This window comes from Lithobates pipiens, unplaced genomic scaffold (assembly GCF_037356315.1).
Source record: "Lithobates pipiens isolate NorthernLeopardFrog02 unplaced genomic scaffold, aLitPip1_a1.2 Scaffold_8, whole genome shotgun sequence".
NCBI lineage: Eukaryota > Metazoa > Chordata > Amphibia > Anura > Ranidae > Lithobates > Lithobates pipiens.
In genome coordinates, this window is record NW_027507903.1 from 411,954,617 (window position 1) to 411,970,429 (window position 15,813).

Genomic DNA, 15,813 nt, shown 5'->3' on the forward strand with positions numbered 1-15,813 from the left:
ATTTCCCTCTCAAAAGCCAGGCCATCAGAGAGAGAAACCCTGGGTCAGGATGAACGATTGGGATCTGGCAAAGGAGATCTCGCTAAACTGGAAGACGCAGCGGAGGAACAATCTACCATCTCCATATGGTGGGGAACCAAGCTCTCTTCGGCCACCAAGGTGCAATCAGAATGAGGTCTACCCTTGACTGCAATAGCTTCTGCAACACCCTGGGTATGAGAATTAGGGGAGGGAATGCATACGCCAGAGCGAAATCCCAGTTCTGAGCGAAGGCATATATCCCCAAGGATCCCTGCTCCCTGGTGAGGGAGAAGAACCTCAGAACCTTCGTGTTTTCCTGGAGGGCAAACAAATCTATCTCTGGCTTCCTGAAATGACGACTTACCAGAGCGAACACTTCCTTGTTCAGCTCCCACTCTCCCTGATGAACAGGTCGCCTGCTGAGAAAATCTGCCTGAAGGTTGAGTGATCCTTTTATGTGGACTGCTAAAAGCAAGAGAATATTCTTCTCTGCTTCCCCTAGGATTTCTTCAGTTAATCTCCTCAACCTGCCCGACCCTGTCCCCTGTTGGTGGTTCAGGTAGGCCACTGTTACCAGGTTGTCCGAGAATACTTGCACCTCCCTGCCTTGGACCTGCCTCTTGAAAAAGATTAGTGCCTTTCCAACTGCCAGGAGTTCCTTGAAGATGGAGAAAGCACTGCTCTGGCTGTGGTTCCACGGCCCCTGGGCGTACTGGTCTCCCAAGTGAGCACCCCAACCCAAGATGCTTGTGTCCGTAGTTACGGCTAACTGCTCTAATTGTGACCAGGCTCGACCCCCCGATAGATTGTTCGGGTTGAGCCACCAGTGTAGGGAGTGTACTACACCCTTTTCGAGATGCACTCTTTCCTTCAGGGCTTCTCTTCTGCCGCCCCAAAAGGAGAGAAGAAAAGCCTGGAGTTCCCGGGAATGGAGCTGGGCCCAAGGAATGGCCAGGATACAGGAAGTCATGAGTCCCATAACTCTCATGATGTTTCTTAACGAGACCTCTCCAGACTCTAGGAGAGCCACCACTGCTCCCTGAACATTCAAAATCTTTTCTGGAGGAAGAAATATTCTTTGAGCCATCGAGTCTATCTGGTACCCTAAGTACACCTTGGACTGCGATGGGTCCAGGGAGGACTTTACCCGGCTGACCATCCAACCCAAGGATTCCAGGGTGGACAACACTTTGTCCCTGTCTACCAGAAGCTGTTCTCGGCTTTGGTTGTAGATCAGCATATCGTCTAAGGTATCAGAGCTCCCCTGGAAGTGTAGGAAAGATACCACTTCCAGCAAGGCCCTTTTGAAGATCCTCGGACTGGCCGCAAGGCCGGAGGGGAGGGCCCTAAACTGTGTTTAGACCCTTTTCTACCCCCCGCTCTGTGCGTACCGTGAAATGCAGGTACTTCTGGTGTTCTGGGGCAATGGGTACATGCAAGTACGCATCTTTCAAATCTAGCATGATCATAAAGACCCCTTTCTGGAGATGTTTTCTTACTGAATAAATACTCTCCATCCTGAATTTTTTGTATAGCAATTACCGGTTTTGCTGCATCTGTGGGAAACACAATCAATAACTGAGGGTCAGAGGGAGGGGCGGGGACTTTTAAACTCTGTTGTTGATTGTGTTTCCTGTCAGGTGAGACCAGTCATCTCTCAGGTGTGCCATCCTGGAAGATGACTGGAGAAAAAACATTTTGCTACATGGCTGTAAAAGAATTTCCTATACATAAGAATTTAGTATAGTAGGGGTTCTTTGATGGGCCTTTATTATCATGTTTACAGACCCCATATTACAATCATGAAATAATACGTGGAAAATGTAAAAAGGCAACAAATTTCTGAAATATCAAAGTATCTGACAAAAAATATATTTACACATAATATTCTACTGAGTATGTAACTCCACAGATATTGACATAAGGTTATGATGAAATTGCATGTAGCCTGTTAGCCACCAATATCAGAGGTCTGAAGGAGCCAATTCTAATGCGTCAGCAGGATGTGTGGGTTGCACATTGGACCTCTGGATTTTCCCCCTATCCCCAGTTTATAACAGCACTGTTTGTGAACTTTTTAAAATGATTATCAGCAATGTGTTTGAATAATTCAAGATCCATCCTTATTTGCACATAACGCAAGCAGACACATTGCCTTGCATTCATACTATTTTTCTTACCAGAGATGGATTGAAATGTGTCCGGTTCATCAGGGACTAGATTAATTTTGATCCATCTATGGTCATTCCCGCTCATCAGAAGTCGATCTAAAGATCGACTTTTGTCGACCATGATGTGGGAACATTTTCATTCCATCAGTGGCTGCAGCAGTATAATCTGACAGTGGAGGAGTCCCGCTGTCAGAATACCATAAAAAAGTGGGGAGGATTCCTCCATCCACCTTGCATGTGTGGATAGGCGAGTCTATTCATTTTAAATAAAAACAATCATCTATCTATGAACAGCCTAAGCCCTTGTACACACGGTCGGAGATTCCGACAAACAAATCCGTCGGATTCTGTCCGACGGATTTTGTCCGAAACTGTTGTATACACACGGTCGGACAAAGTTGTCGGAAAATCCGCCGTGATGACGTTATTTCGTTATGACGGGACTATGTTCACAATAGCTTTGGTGTAGGAATTTGATCTGAGCATGCGTGGCACTTTGTCCGATCGGAATTCTCTACACATGATCGGAGTATGTCCAATCGGAGCATTTTGTCGGAAAATATTTCCGGCAAGTTGGAAAAGTTGGTCCGATGGATATTCCGACGGAAACAGTCCGATGCAGACCACACACAGTCGGAATATCCGACAAAACGCTCCGATCGGACACATTCCGACGGAATCTCTGACCGTGTGTACAAGGGCTAAGAGTGAACCTATTCACTTCCATAGAGACATTGGGTTTGATTTACTTAACCTGGAGAGTGAAAAAATGGTGCAGCTCTGTATAGAAATCAGCTTTTAACTTCAGCCTGTTCAATTAAAGCGGGATTCCACCCTAAAGTGGAACCTCTGCTGATCGGATCCCTCCCCCCCTCCGGTCACAATTGACACCTTTCAGGGGGGAGGGGGGTGGAGATACCTGTCAAAGACAGGTATTTTGACCCACTTCCGGGCATAGACTCCCGTGGGAGTCTACGCCATTTCCTGCCCTGCCGCGCTGTCTGCTGGGACACACACGGGTCCCAGTGACAGCGCGGAGATTTCCTATTGAGCGGCGCGGCTCGCGCATGCGCAGTAGGGAACCGGGAAGTGAAGCCGATTCGCTTCACTTCCTGATTCCCTCATCTAGAATGGTGGCGGCAGCAGCCGAGAGCCGAGCGATCGATCGGCCTCGGCATCGCTGGAACCCGGGACAGGTGAGTGTCCATTTATTAAAAGTCAGCAGCTGTAGTATTTATAGCTGCTGGCTTTTAATATTTTTTTTTGGTGGAATCCCTCTTTAAGCTTTGACAAAAAAAACAAACAAAAAAAAAAACACTGAAAGCTGACTGGTTTCTATGCGAGCTGCACCAGATTTTGAGCTCTACAGTTTTAGTAAATCAGCCCTGTTGTGTTTCTGGTTGATATCCACTTGGATGAACCTTGTGTTCAGATCTGGATACACAAAACAATACAGTTGAACACAACCCCAGTTCTCAATGGATTGGATTGTTTTTGTACCTCTTGTAACTGTACATCATTTAGACCATCCCTTCTAGCCTCTTTTAAAAAGGCAATTGATTTGTATATTAGATGAATCACTTTGGACTGGCTTCCTACATTCCACAAATTACTGTTTGCAGCATTCATCTAAGGAGTGTAAAACACTGAGCACTGCATCTCTTACCCTACGTTCATACCAATGCGTTTTTTTGTGCGTTTTGCAGTTTCCAGAAATGCACTACAGTCCATTTATTATGGTTTCCTATGGTACATGGTCACATCTATGCGTTTTGCAGCCGGTGCATTTTTGGAAAAGGTTGGGGACTTTTTTTCCTATTTTTTGTGTGTAATAAACTTAGCACCAGAAATGCAAGATCCCTTTAAACACTGTATATAGCTGGTTGCTAAGGAGCGGGCTGGGAAGGCAGCTGCCGCATCCTTAACCAATGAGTCATTTTTAAAAAAAAACGGCGGTGTCCCTCCCAGGTCCATGTTACGTCACAAGTGGCAGGGTCTCCGGATGGCCATGCCCCATGCTTATATAAGAAATGTCAGACAGTGAGAGCTGACACAACGGAGGAAGACCATGTTTTTTATTTTTAGTGGGAAGTGGCGGCGGACGAAGAAGATATCACCTGTGGTTCAGACCTCTCTTAAGATGACGACTTCCAGAGTGGATGATGTCACGACCGGGCTGTCTCTTCGCTATCTATGAAGCCGCTCGTTGGCTCCACTGTCCTCCGCATCATGGCTGCTTTCATCCCCTGTGATCTCCTGCCTCATCCTCCGGCACTTCCCCAGCCTAGAATGGTGGTCCCCCCTCCTCTCCATCGAGGCTTCCTCTCCATCTGGCCATTGCCTTTTGTTGATGAGCACTATGGCAATAACCATCGCAGCACCGTCCAGCTCAGCGGAGTCACAGCTGACAGCACACCAGAGTAGCTACATTCTGTGAGTCTTTACCTGGGTTTTGTTTTCCCAGTGTGTTTGAGGAGAGCTCTGCATTTACTGACCTTTTGTTCATTGTTTTTTACAACATTGCTAGTGTTACCAGAATTGGCTACATTGTATACAGCTGCCATTTGTATCACATATTAGTGGTTCCATTCAGCCCTTTTTTGTGGTTCCTTTGATGCTCTGGCTGTCTTTCAGCATTGCTCCTGATGCAGAACTTTCACACAGCTGCTCTATGGTCCCCAGTATGATCCTGTACATCACCATGGAGGGATTTTGTGTCTTGGTCCTTTAGCCTTTTTTTTTTGGTTTTATATGTGTACCACATGAGCACATACTTTAGCCAGTCTGTGGGAGCCAGAATTATTGTTGGTTGGTAGGGGATTAAATACTTATTTTGCTTACGGAGCTGCAAATCAATTTATAACAACATTTGTATTATGTGTTTTTTTTTCAGGATTTTTGGTTGATATTCTGTCACTATCATCTAAAATACACCTATGATAACAATTATAGACTCTTCCTTTCAAATGATTTTCCCCACTGCATATATGATGCATGTTATTTTTTTTGTCATTTGGAGTGAATATATGCATGAGCAATAAACACTTTGCAATAATCAGTCATATGTGTATTGACATATTCTATTGAAGAAAATATACTATTCAGTAGTGTAGCAATATGAGACAATTACTAGCTAGCAGCTTACAATATATGCTTTCTGAACATTACATTTTCAGCCTCTAGAGAGATGTTCTTCTAATAATAGCTTATTACAATTACCTGTATGGTGACATTCATGGATAAACACATTCTAAAGCATTGTGCTCTAAAGTGGTGCTTAATACGGCATTTAGATTTGCAGGTCCAACCTATGATCTCATCTCTATGATGTCTGACTGGAGCTCTCGGTAATATTGTTGACTAAAAACTTGCATGCAATAACATAACCTAATGACTATATTTGTACAGTAACATACTCATAAGGATATATGGTTTCAATATATGTATCACACACATACATATAGTGTGTTTGTGTGTGTGTGTATATATATATATATATATATATATATACACATACATACATACATACATACACACACACACACACACATTATCTCACAAAAGTGAGTACACGCCTCACATTTTTATAAATATTTTATTATATATCTTTTCGCGTGACCACATTGAAGAACTTACACTTTGCTACAATGTAAAGTAGTGAGTGTACAGCTTGTATAACAATGTACATTTGTGGTCCCCTCAAAATAACCCAACACACAGCCATTAATGTCTAAATCGCTGGCAACAAAAGTGAGTACACCCCTAAGTGAAAATGTCCAAATTGGGCCCAATTAGCCATTTTCCCTCCCCGGTGTCATGTGACTCGTTATTGTTACAAGGTGTCAGGTGTTTAATTTGGTGTCATCACTCTCATACTGGTCACTGGAAGTTCAACATGGCACCTCATGGCAAAAAACTGTCTGAGGAGCTGAAAAAAATAAATAAAAATTGTGGCTCTACAAAAAAGATGGCCTAGGCTATAAGAAGATTGCCAAGACCCTGAAACTGAGCTGCAGCACGGTGGCCAAGATCATACAGCGGTTTAACAGGACAGGTTCCACTCAGAACAGGCCTTGTCATGGTCAACAGAAGAAGTTGAGTGCACATGCTCAGCGTCATATCCAGAGGTTGTCTTTAGACGTACGAGTAATGCAATATGATGCAATATAAAAACAAAAAAATTAAAAATTTAATTTCATTTGAAAAATAAAAATAAATGTTGCTTTAAGAGCTATGGGCGGAAGCGACGTTTTGATGTTGCTTCCTCCCTGCAATAGTATGGAAATGAGTGGGGGCCATCTTCCCCTTCACTCATCTCCCTACTTACCAGAAGACAGGACCTGATCGCCTCTGCCGGCAGCCTCCAGTAAGCGGCGGAGGGCACCAGAGAGCGGCGGGAGGGGAGAGCCCTCTCCCTCTGCCGATAAATGTGATTCACCGCAGAGACCACTTTTATCTGAAAGTGGACAGTCCGCTGAAGAAGAGGATATCGGGGTTATGGTAGCTAGCTTCTGCCATAACGATATCCCTCTTCAAACAGCTGACATATACCGACAGCGGGCAGTCCATAAGTGGTTAATGGATGTGTGTTGAGTTATTTTGAGGGGACAGCAAATTTACACTGTTATACAAGCTGTACACTCACTACTTCAAATTGTAGCAAAGTTGTCACATGAAAAGATATAATAAAATATTTACAAAAATGGGAGGGGGGTGTACTCACTTTTGTGAGATATTGTATATATACAGTATCTCACAAAAGTGGATACACCCCTCCCATCTTTTCATGTGACAACACGGTAGAAATTACACTATGCTACAATGTAAAGTGCTGGGGCAGCACTCAAGCAGCCCCAGACCATGACACTTCCACCACCATGCTTGCTTGTAGGCAAGACACACTTGTCTTTGTACTTCTCACCTGGTTGCTGCCAAACACGCTTGACACCATCTGAACCAAATAAGTTAATCTTGGTCTCATCAGACCACAGGACATGGTTCCAGTAATCCATGTCCTTAGTCTGCTCGTCTTCAGCAAACTGTTTGCGGGCTTTCTTGTACATCATATTTAGAAGAGGCTTCCTTCTGGGATAACAGCTATGCATTTGATGCAGTGTGCAGCGTATGGTCTGATCACTGACAGGCTAACCCCCCCATCCCTTTCAACCTATGCGGGCAGCACTCATACGTCTATTTCCCAAAGTCAACCTCTGGATATGACACTGAGCACATGCACTCAACTTCTTTGGTCGACCATGGCAAGGCCTGTTCTGAGTGGAACCTGTCCTGTTAAACCTCTGTATAGTCTTGGCCACCGTGCTGCAGCTCAGTTTCAGAGCCTTGGCAATCTTCTTATAGCCTAGGCCATCTTTATGTAATTTAACAATTATTTTTTTTTCTGATCCTCAGAGTTCTTTGCAATGAGGGGCCATGTTGAACTTCCAGTGACCAGTATGAGAGAGTGAGAGCGATTACACCAAATTTAACACACCTGCTCCCCATTCACACCTGAGACCTTGTAACACTAACGAGTCTCATGACACCGGGGAGGGAAAATTGGACGGTTTAGACATGAATGGCTGTGTGTTGAGTTATTTTGAGGGGACAGCAAATTTACACTATTATACAAGCTGTATATTCACTACTTTACATTGTAGCAAAGTGTAATTTCTTCAGTGCTGTCACATGAAAAGATATAATAAAATATTATATAATATAAAATGTGTGGGTGTACTCGCTTTTCTGAGATACGTGTGTGTGTGCGTATATATATATATATATATATATATATATATATATATATATATATATATATATATATATATATATATATATATATATATATATATATAAAACCTTTGTGTCAATATAGCCGTATAATGGTGGTTTATGCTATGCTGAAGGATGAAATAAAAATTTATAAAATGAAAAAAAACTGCTTTCAGGTTTTTGGTTTCGGTAGAGTTCTAAACCTTCCTTGTTTTATGCATACAAAATAAATTGTACACGAGTTGGACATTAAATGAGAAAACAGGGACATCAATAAGCTCAAGCTCAAGTTTGATTAAGCCCTAAAGCATGTGTTATTTTTCAACCATGTCAATTTTATTTTAAACAGGTTGTTGTTGATTTTATAGCATAATGAACTGAGCTTAAGGCATCACACAACTGCTCAAGATTGATGGGTGAACTTAGCTTACCCATAATACTATACTGAAATGTATTCTAAAGGCTTAGCATCACAACAAGAGTATGCCAGTACATGTGAATAAGTTAAAACCAGAATTCATTGAACCAGATTATATTTTTGCAGTCATCAACGCTCCATAGTTGATGTTCCCCAGCCAACCATATATGCTTCCGATGATTTTTAATGGAAAGGTGAAGTGCCCCGAGTGGTCATCACAATATCGTTAAGTGTAATGTGCATTTCTATGGTTGTTATAGTTCACAACTGTGTACTAAAGTTAATTGTGTGGCATCCATTATAGCTGAAACCACAGGACACCTGCAAGTGAGGTGGTTAAGGCCACAACCCCTGCTCAGATTCATTGCTTAGAATGCATTTGCAACCCATACTTTCAGTACAGAGGTTTGCTTTCAATGCATACAAATTGTGTACAACAACAATTCAAAACATGTCGGGATCAAACTGTTCCTCTTTAAGCGCTTGTACACACGGTCAGAAATTCTGACGGAAAATGTCCGATTGGATCGTGTTGTCGGATAATCCGACCGAGTGTGGGCTCCATCTGACTTTTTCCGTCGGAATGTCCGACCAACAAAGTTTGAGAGCTGGATATAAAATTTTGTAGAGAATTCCGATCGGACAAAGTGCCACACATGCTCAGATCAAATTATGAGACCAAAGCTATTGGCTATTAGCCTGAACGTAGTCCTGTCTTAACGAACGAACGTCATCATGTTCCGAATGATTGGATTTTCCGACAACTTTGTCCGACCGTGTGTATGCAACACCAGTTTCGAACAAAATCTGTCTGAAAAAATCAGACGGATTTTGTGGTCGGAATTTCTGACTGTGTGTACAAGGGCTAACAGCCAACTCCTGATTGTGGAACTACCTAAATGTCATCCCATTTAACCAATGTGTGACAGCAGACACAAGCTTTTTTTGTGCTACTAAACACATATGGAACAAAAAAAAAGGTTTTCCTGCCTTTTGCACCCCTTTACTGATTAATTCAGTAATGCAACAAAAGATTTTCATACCCTGAATAAAAAAGGTTTATGATCATAAAACTTTTTATTTTGACAGCACTAACATTCTGCAGCTTCTAATAGCAACGCTTAGTTTCATTAGACCTCCCACACACACTGGATCATCGATACTGAATTTTAGGTTTACATTTCACTATACCATGATGCTTGGAGCAAAACTCAACAGTCTACTCAACCTCAAAACATAAAAAGGCAAAATCCCGTGTCTCTGCCCACATTTTCAAGATTGGGCTGACTTCCTTGAAATAGTGCAAGGGATCACAAAACAGTTGTCTAGAGTTTGACTGTTTGCTTGCATCTGTTACAGGTCTTCTGCTTTATTATGCTTTTAAAGTATTTTAAGCTAAAAGGCAAAATATTTTTTTTGTTTTGGATGGAGGGAAAATGGATTAGAACACTTGTCATTTTATTGCTGTCTGCTGCACGATTCTGGGAAAAAAAAAAAAAAATCACAATTTTTTTGCTCTCACGATTCTTGGCGTAGCATCATCTTTCACATTATACAAAAAACATTTGGGCTAACTTTACTGTTTATTTTTTTTTTTATTAATTGACGTGTACTTTTTCCAAAAAAAAGGACATTTGAAAGACTGCTGCACAAATACAGTGTGACATAAAATATTGCAACGACCAACATTATATTCTCTACTAGGGTCACTGATTACTTTGTCAATGACACTGGCAGGGAAGGGGGCGATCAAGGGGTTAAGTGTGTGCTAAGGAGCGATTCTAACTGGGGGGATGGGCTATCACTGAGATCACTGCTCCCAATGACAGGGAGCAGTAGATCTCCCTGTTCTGCCGCTCTGTGACATGATCGCGGGCCCTCCGGGGCACCCACAGGCAGTCACGGAGCATGGCTCTGCTCTTGTTACATGAATGAATCGTGGAAATGCTGGATTAAGATCGTGGTGGGGGGGGGGGGGCTTGAATCGAGATCACGATTTTTCAATGATTAATTGTGTAGCTGTACTGTCTGTGTCCCCGTTAGGGAAATTCACCCTCTCTATTTGCCACTGAAAGTGAAAGTAAAAGAAAATCCCAAATTTTGGGTTGACCCCAGAAAAGTGAGAGGGGAAATCTACCAATGGGAACACTAGTTCTAGTGACCTTGGGGTCTCCAAATAATTCCCTTAAATTTACAGGGATTTCCTCTCACTTCCTGTTTGGCTATGGAACAAGGATTGAGGGGAAATCTCAGCAATGGGACACAGATGGCAGAAAAAAAACAAAAAAACAGACAGGGGTTATAACCCTCCCTTACTCTATCCAAAATGAAAAAAAAAAAGTTTTGCTTGTAGTTCTACTTTAAGTATTCAGTACATCAGAGTAATGCTATAATGAGCACAGAGCATAGCTACAGAAAGGTGGTACAATGAACTCTGTAGTTTTATTTCACTAGGATCAGAAATATCAAACTGCAACTACCAAGAGAGGGACTGTCCTGAAAACAAATGAACAAGTTCTAGTGAGACATCTGATGATCCTCACACACACACACACACACACACACACACACACACACACTCAGCCCGGTGGATGTCACCATACTACATCTGTCCAAACAGAGTTTGTTCCAAGTGATGAGAAAGGCTGCAATGAGACGAAAAAGAAAAGTTGTACTTTTACAAAGGATACAGTAAGATCATAACGCAGGGACAACTTCTCCCCTCCTTGGTCTTCTAGGTCATAGATAAGTTTTGCATCTTCTCCATATTTCCCTGTCAGTATTTCCTGCAACAACATCAACATGCAGTTTAAATAACAGCAACATCAGACGCACGATGACATCCAATCAGCTGCCCTTCAAGTTATGACAAGCCCTTCACAGTGATACAAAATAGAATGAATAATGAGAAAACTATTGACTTTAGTAGTGGTATGTTATGTACCAATACACACATACATCTCCTTAACTGACAGCTGCTTTGATTAAAAAACGGTGGTATGCTTGGAAAGGCACACCACAAGCTAGAGGAGATGAATTATTTCTAAAATGAAAATAGTAAAAGGTAAACTGCAATAAAGCCTGGAAAAATTAACGCATACACTCATATAGGAGACACAAGGGATGATTTATAAAAAATAATGAATGTCAAAGAAACAGTTTCACTGTTGCAGAGAATACAAAATGCTGCATTAGAGCAAGAAAACAATTCCTAACTTCTCATGACAGTTCTCCCCAACAATGCACGCCCCTATTCTATAAGAAAACACTGCAGTCTATACAAGTATTACATTACACATGAAGCAATGCAGATCCAGGGGAGGGCAATGCAAAGACATGAGTCCGTAGTACAGTTCAGATGAGGTATTAAAGACCACTTTAATATGGGCCTGAGAACACGGAAAACATTTATTAAACTCAGAATAAACGTAAATCAGGGATAGGATAAAATAAGTATTGAACGCAACACTATTTTTCTAGGTAAATATATTTCTAAAGTTGCTATTGACATAAAATTTTCATCACATTGTCAGTAACAACCCATTCAATCCATACATACAAAAAAAAAAAACTAAAATAGAGTTCAGAAATTAGTTTATGTGTAAAAGAATGGAATGAGACGCGTTTCGTGGATTTTTCCACTCGTCAGGAGCAGATGCACCAGAGATTCCAACCCAAACAGCGCATGGTGACCGGTTCACAGGGTAGGCCACGGATATAGACCCCATCACGGGAGCTGTGGCGGCATAATGTGGAGGTGCAACATCAGACAAGCAGAAGATGTGTGAAATGTGGACAGGCAATTTCCATATAGCCAAAGGTGATGATATGTAATCAGTGGAACAAGAATATCATAGTGTTGCACCAGAGCACCACTGGCAGATGGATACAGCAGGTGTGCAGTAACCCCCAGACGGAGACCAGTCAGATAGGGGGTTATCGGATAGGATATCTGGCCGGTCTCCGTCTGGGGGTTACTGCACACCTGCTGTATCCATCTGGCGGTTTTGGCATCCCGTGTTGTACAGGTTCAGGCCTCATTAGGACCCCCGGTTCTACAACCTCAACCGCTATCTGCCGCTGCACCTATCGCATGAGTCGCAGCCACACATTCATTACAACTACCAGCTCCGGTCCGTTTCTCTGGGGACTCCAAGGCTTGCAGGGGGTTCCTTAGCCAGTGCACAATTCATTTTGAACTTCTGCCCCAAAACTTCCTGTCCGATCGGCCAAAAGTCGCATATATCATATCCCTCCTGTCCGGCGAGGCGGTAGCTTGGGCCGCCCCTCTGTGGGAACTGAATGATCCAGTGGTTTCTAGCCTGTCCGATTTCTTGAAACTTTTTCGGAATATCTTCGAGGAACCGGGTCGTGTCTCCTCAGCGGCTAGCGCTCTTTTACGTCTCCGTCAAGAGTCTGCGTCTGTGGGACATTATGCTCTTCAGTTCCGTATCCTTACAGCTGAATTGAGCTGGAATAATGAGGCCCTAGTTGCAACCTTTTTACATGGCCTCTCTGATAGAGTGAAGGATGAATTAGCAGGAAGATCCCTTCCTGCTGATCTGGACAGTGTCATCACCTTGTGTAACCAGATCGATATTCGCTTTCAGGAGAGGGCTTTGGAAAAAAGACGCCAGCACTCCCCGTTCTTTAAGCAGCCTGAGCCCCCAGTCCCTTCTCTTCGATCTGAGGAGCACCCCCTGCCTGCTGAGGAACCTATGCAGTTGGGCCGGACAAAGTTATCTCCCGAAGAACGCGCTAGTCGCAGAACTCTGGGCCTATGCCTCTATTGTGGGGACAAAGGTCATTTCCGTGATACTTGTTCTCTTCGTCCGGAAAACCGCTCAGGGCTAATACATCTGGAAAGTGGAGTATTAGACCCTGAAATATCACCTTCACCTTCTTGTCTTCTCCTTTCCGTGTTGCTTCATGTCGGTGCTTCCTCTCGTTCGGTCTCAGCACATCTGGATTCCGGAGCCGCTGCCAATTTCATGGATTGGCAAACTGCATCCTCAATGAGACTTACCCTTTTGCCCCTTACAACGCCATTGGTGGTCTTGGCAATTGATGGCACTGTTCTCCCAGGGGGCCCTATCCGCTTCCAGACTTTTCCTGTTAAGATGTCAGTAGGGACACTCCACCAGGAGTGGATATCCTTCCTTGTCTTACCTAAGGCTTCATCTCCTATCATATTAGGTCTTATTTGGTTACGACTCCATTCTCCACACGTTGACTGGTCTGCCAGTCAGGTCCTGGCTTGGGGTTCCTCCTGTTCCTCTTCCTGCCTACTCAAGGGTACCCCAAAAGGAGAAATTTCCTGTTACCACCATCCCAGTATCTTCTGCTCTTCCCGCTGTATATAGCGATCTCTGGGATGCGTCCTGCAATAGTCGGACTGATGCACTCTCTAGGTCTTGTGGTACTCTGGATGAGGGGCCCACCTATGAACCCGAGTCGATCATTCACTCCAGTTCGCATAACCATTTACCTTTGCCTGTCCCCAATTTCCCTTGGACGCACAGCCAGACTAACTTGTCTGCAAGTTCCACAGTTGCTATGCTCTGTGATGCGATTGAGATGGTCGCTACACCTGACAATACTACTCAGTCGACCCCTGCACCAGTTATGCCAGTCCAGCCCATGTCCAATGAGCTTCCTGCTTCTTGTTCAGGACCTTCTGTGACCCGGCCTCACCCTACTGCTACTATGTCCGTTCAAACCCGTTTAAGAGGCTCAATCCATCCTTTGGATAGAATACCTCATTCGGCCAGGAGGGGTTTTCAATCTTTTTCTCAGGGTTCTCTGCATTCTGTTTGTGTTACAGCTACCCAGCTTGACTCTTGTGACATGTCACTTTCTAACCAACATGACCTCAGGGATCCACTGACCTCTGCCCAGTCTGGTGGTCCTGTTATGGATGCTCAGCTCATCTTTAAGGGTGTGGGGGTCCCTGCTCAGACTCCTTATCTTCTCATGCCCTTACCCATTCCTAAAAAGCCTTTTGTCCTCAAGTCCTCTCCCTACCTCTGTTTTGGTCTCTGAGGATAATCTAAAATACGAGGTTAGTCAAGTTTTGGATTCCCGGCTCCGTAAAGGCAATCTTCAATACCTCGTACTTTGTAAAGGGTTGGGTCCTGAGGAGAGGTCTTGGATCACTGCATCTGAGGTCTTTGCTCCCTGTCTGTTAAGGAGGTTCCATCTGGGAGTTTCCCTTTAAGGCTGGACCCAGGCGGGGGAGGGGGAGGCCTCGTAAGAGGGAGGGTACTGTCATGGTTATGCAGTGATCTTCCTGTGTTTGCTTACCTCCCCTCATGTCTTCAGCCTAAGAGCCCAGCCACTTCCACCTGGTGGTTTTTATAACCTCTCCTCTAAGCATGGCTCCACCCTAGGCCCTATCAGGGAGCCCTATATTAACCTGTGCACTGCAGGCCATCAGGGCTGATCAACCATTGTGTATTCCTCTGTGTGTTAGCTTCCTGTCGTGTGCTCTGCTTCTGTTTTCCGTTACCGACTTTGGCGTGTCTTGACTATCCCTGTTTGCCTGTGATCCTGACCTTTTGGCGTGTAGCCAACTATTCTTGTCTGCTTGTGGCCCGACCTTGGCTTTGTCCCTCACCATCCCTATCCTCCTGTTGCCTACTGTGGGTGTGAGCTGGGGGACCCTGGGGGTCGTGACCTGGAGCCAGTTGCAGCCAAGTCCATCCTCACCACTGGAGGCGCTGGTGAACACCTGCTGGCTCTTAGACTCCGCGCCCCAGGGAATCTTACGCTCTAACCCCAGTGGGATCTGTTCCCCGTCTGCAGCAGTCAGCCGTAGGGTCCACAACCTTACGGTGCACTCCTGATCCCTACGGCATGCACCTGTCACCTCGCCTCAAGGTGACCTGACATCTTCTTAGCTTTGTGTTTGGGATCATTGTCTTGCTGAAATGTCCACCCTCTTTATCATCCTGGTAGATGGAAGCAGAATTTTTTAAAGAATGCCTTGGTACATTTTTCAATTCATCCTTCCTTCAATAATATGAAGTTTGCTGAAAAACAGACCCACACCATGATGCTCCCACCTCCAAAATTCACTGTTGGTATGGTGTTTTTGGGGTGATATGCAGTGCCATTAACCTCCAAACATGGTGCGTAATATGGAATCCAAACAGCTCTATTTTGGCCTCATCTGACAAGACTATATTCTCCCAGTATTTAACAGGCTTGTCTAGATGTTACGCAGCAAACTTTAAATGAGCTTCAACATGCTTTTTCTTCAGCAATGGAGTCTTGTGTGGTGAACGTGGGCCATGGCGATTGAGTGCATTAGTTATTGTTTGCTTTGAAACAATTGTACCTGCTAATTCAAGTGGTCCCTGGATCTTGGACAAATCTTTTCACTTCTTTATCAGAAATCTTGCAAGGAGCATCTGGTTGTGGCCGGTGTATGGT

The 15,813-nt window shown here is 43.9% G+C and overlaps 1 protein-coding gene across 1 annotated transcript in view; it reads right to left on the reverse strand.

Moving 5' to 3' along the window:
* LOC143964428 (histidine--tRNA ligase, cytoplasmic-like) overlaps nucleotides 1-15,813 on the reverse strand; it is a 192,483-nt gene that overhangs the window by 117,159 nt on the left and 59,511 nt on the right. Inside the window, exon 5 of the mRNA XM_077474147.1 lies at nucleotides 11,070-11,165. Within this exon, the coding sequence (XP_077330273.1) occupies nucleotides 11,070-11,165 (96 nt within the window). The remainder of the gene's footprint in view (nucleotides 1-11,069; nucleotides 11,166-15,813) is intronic.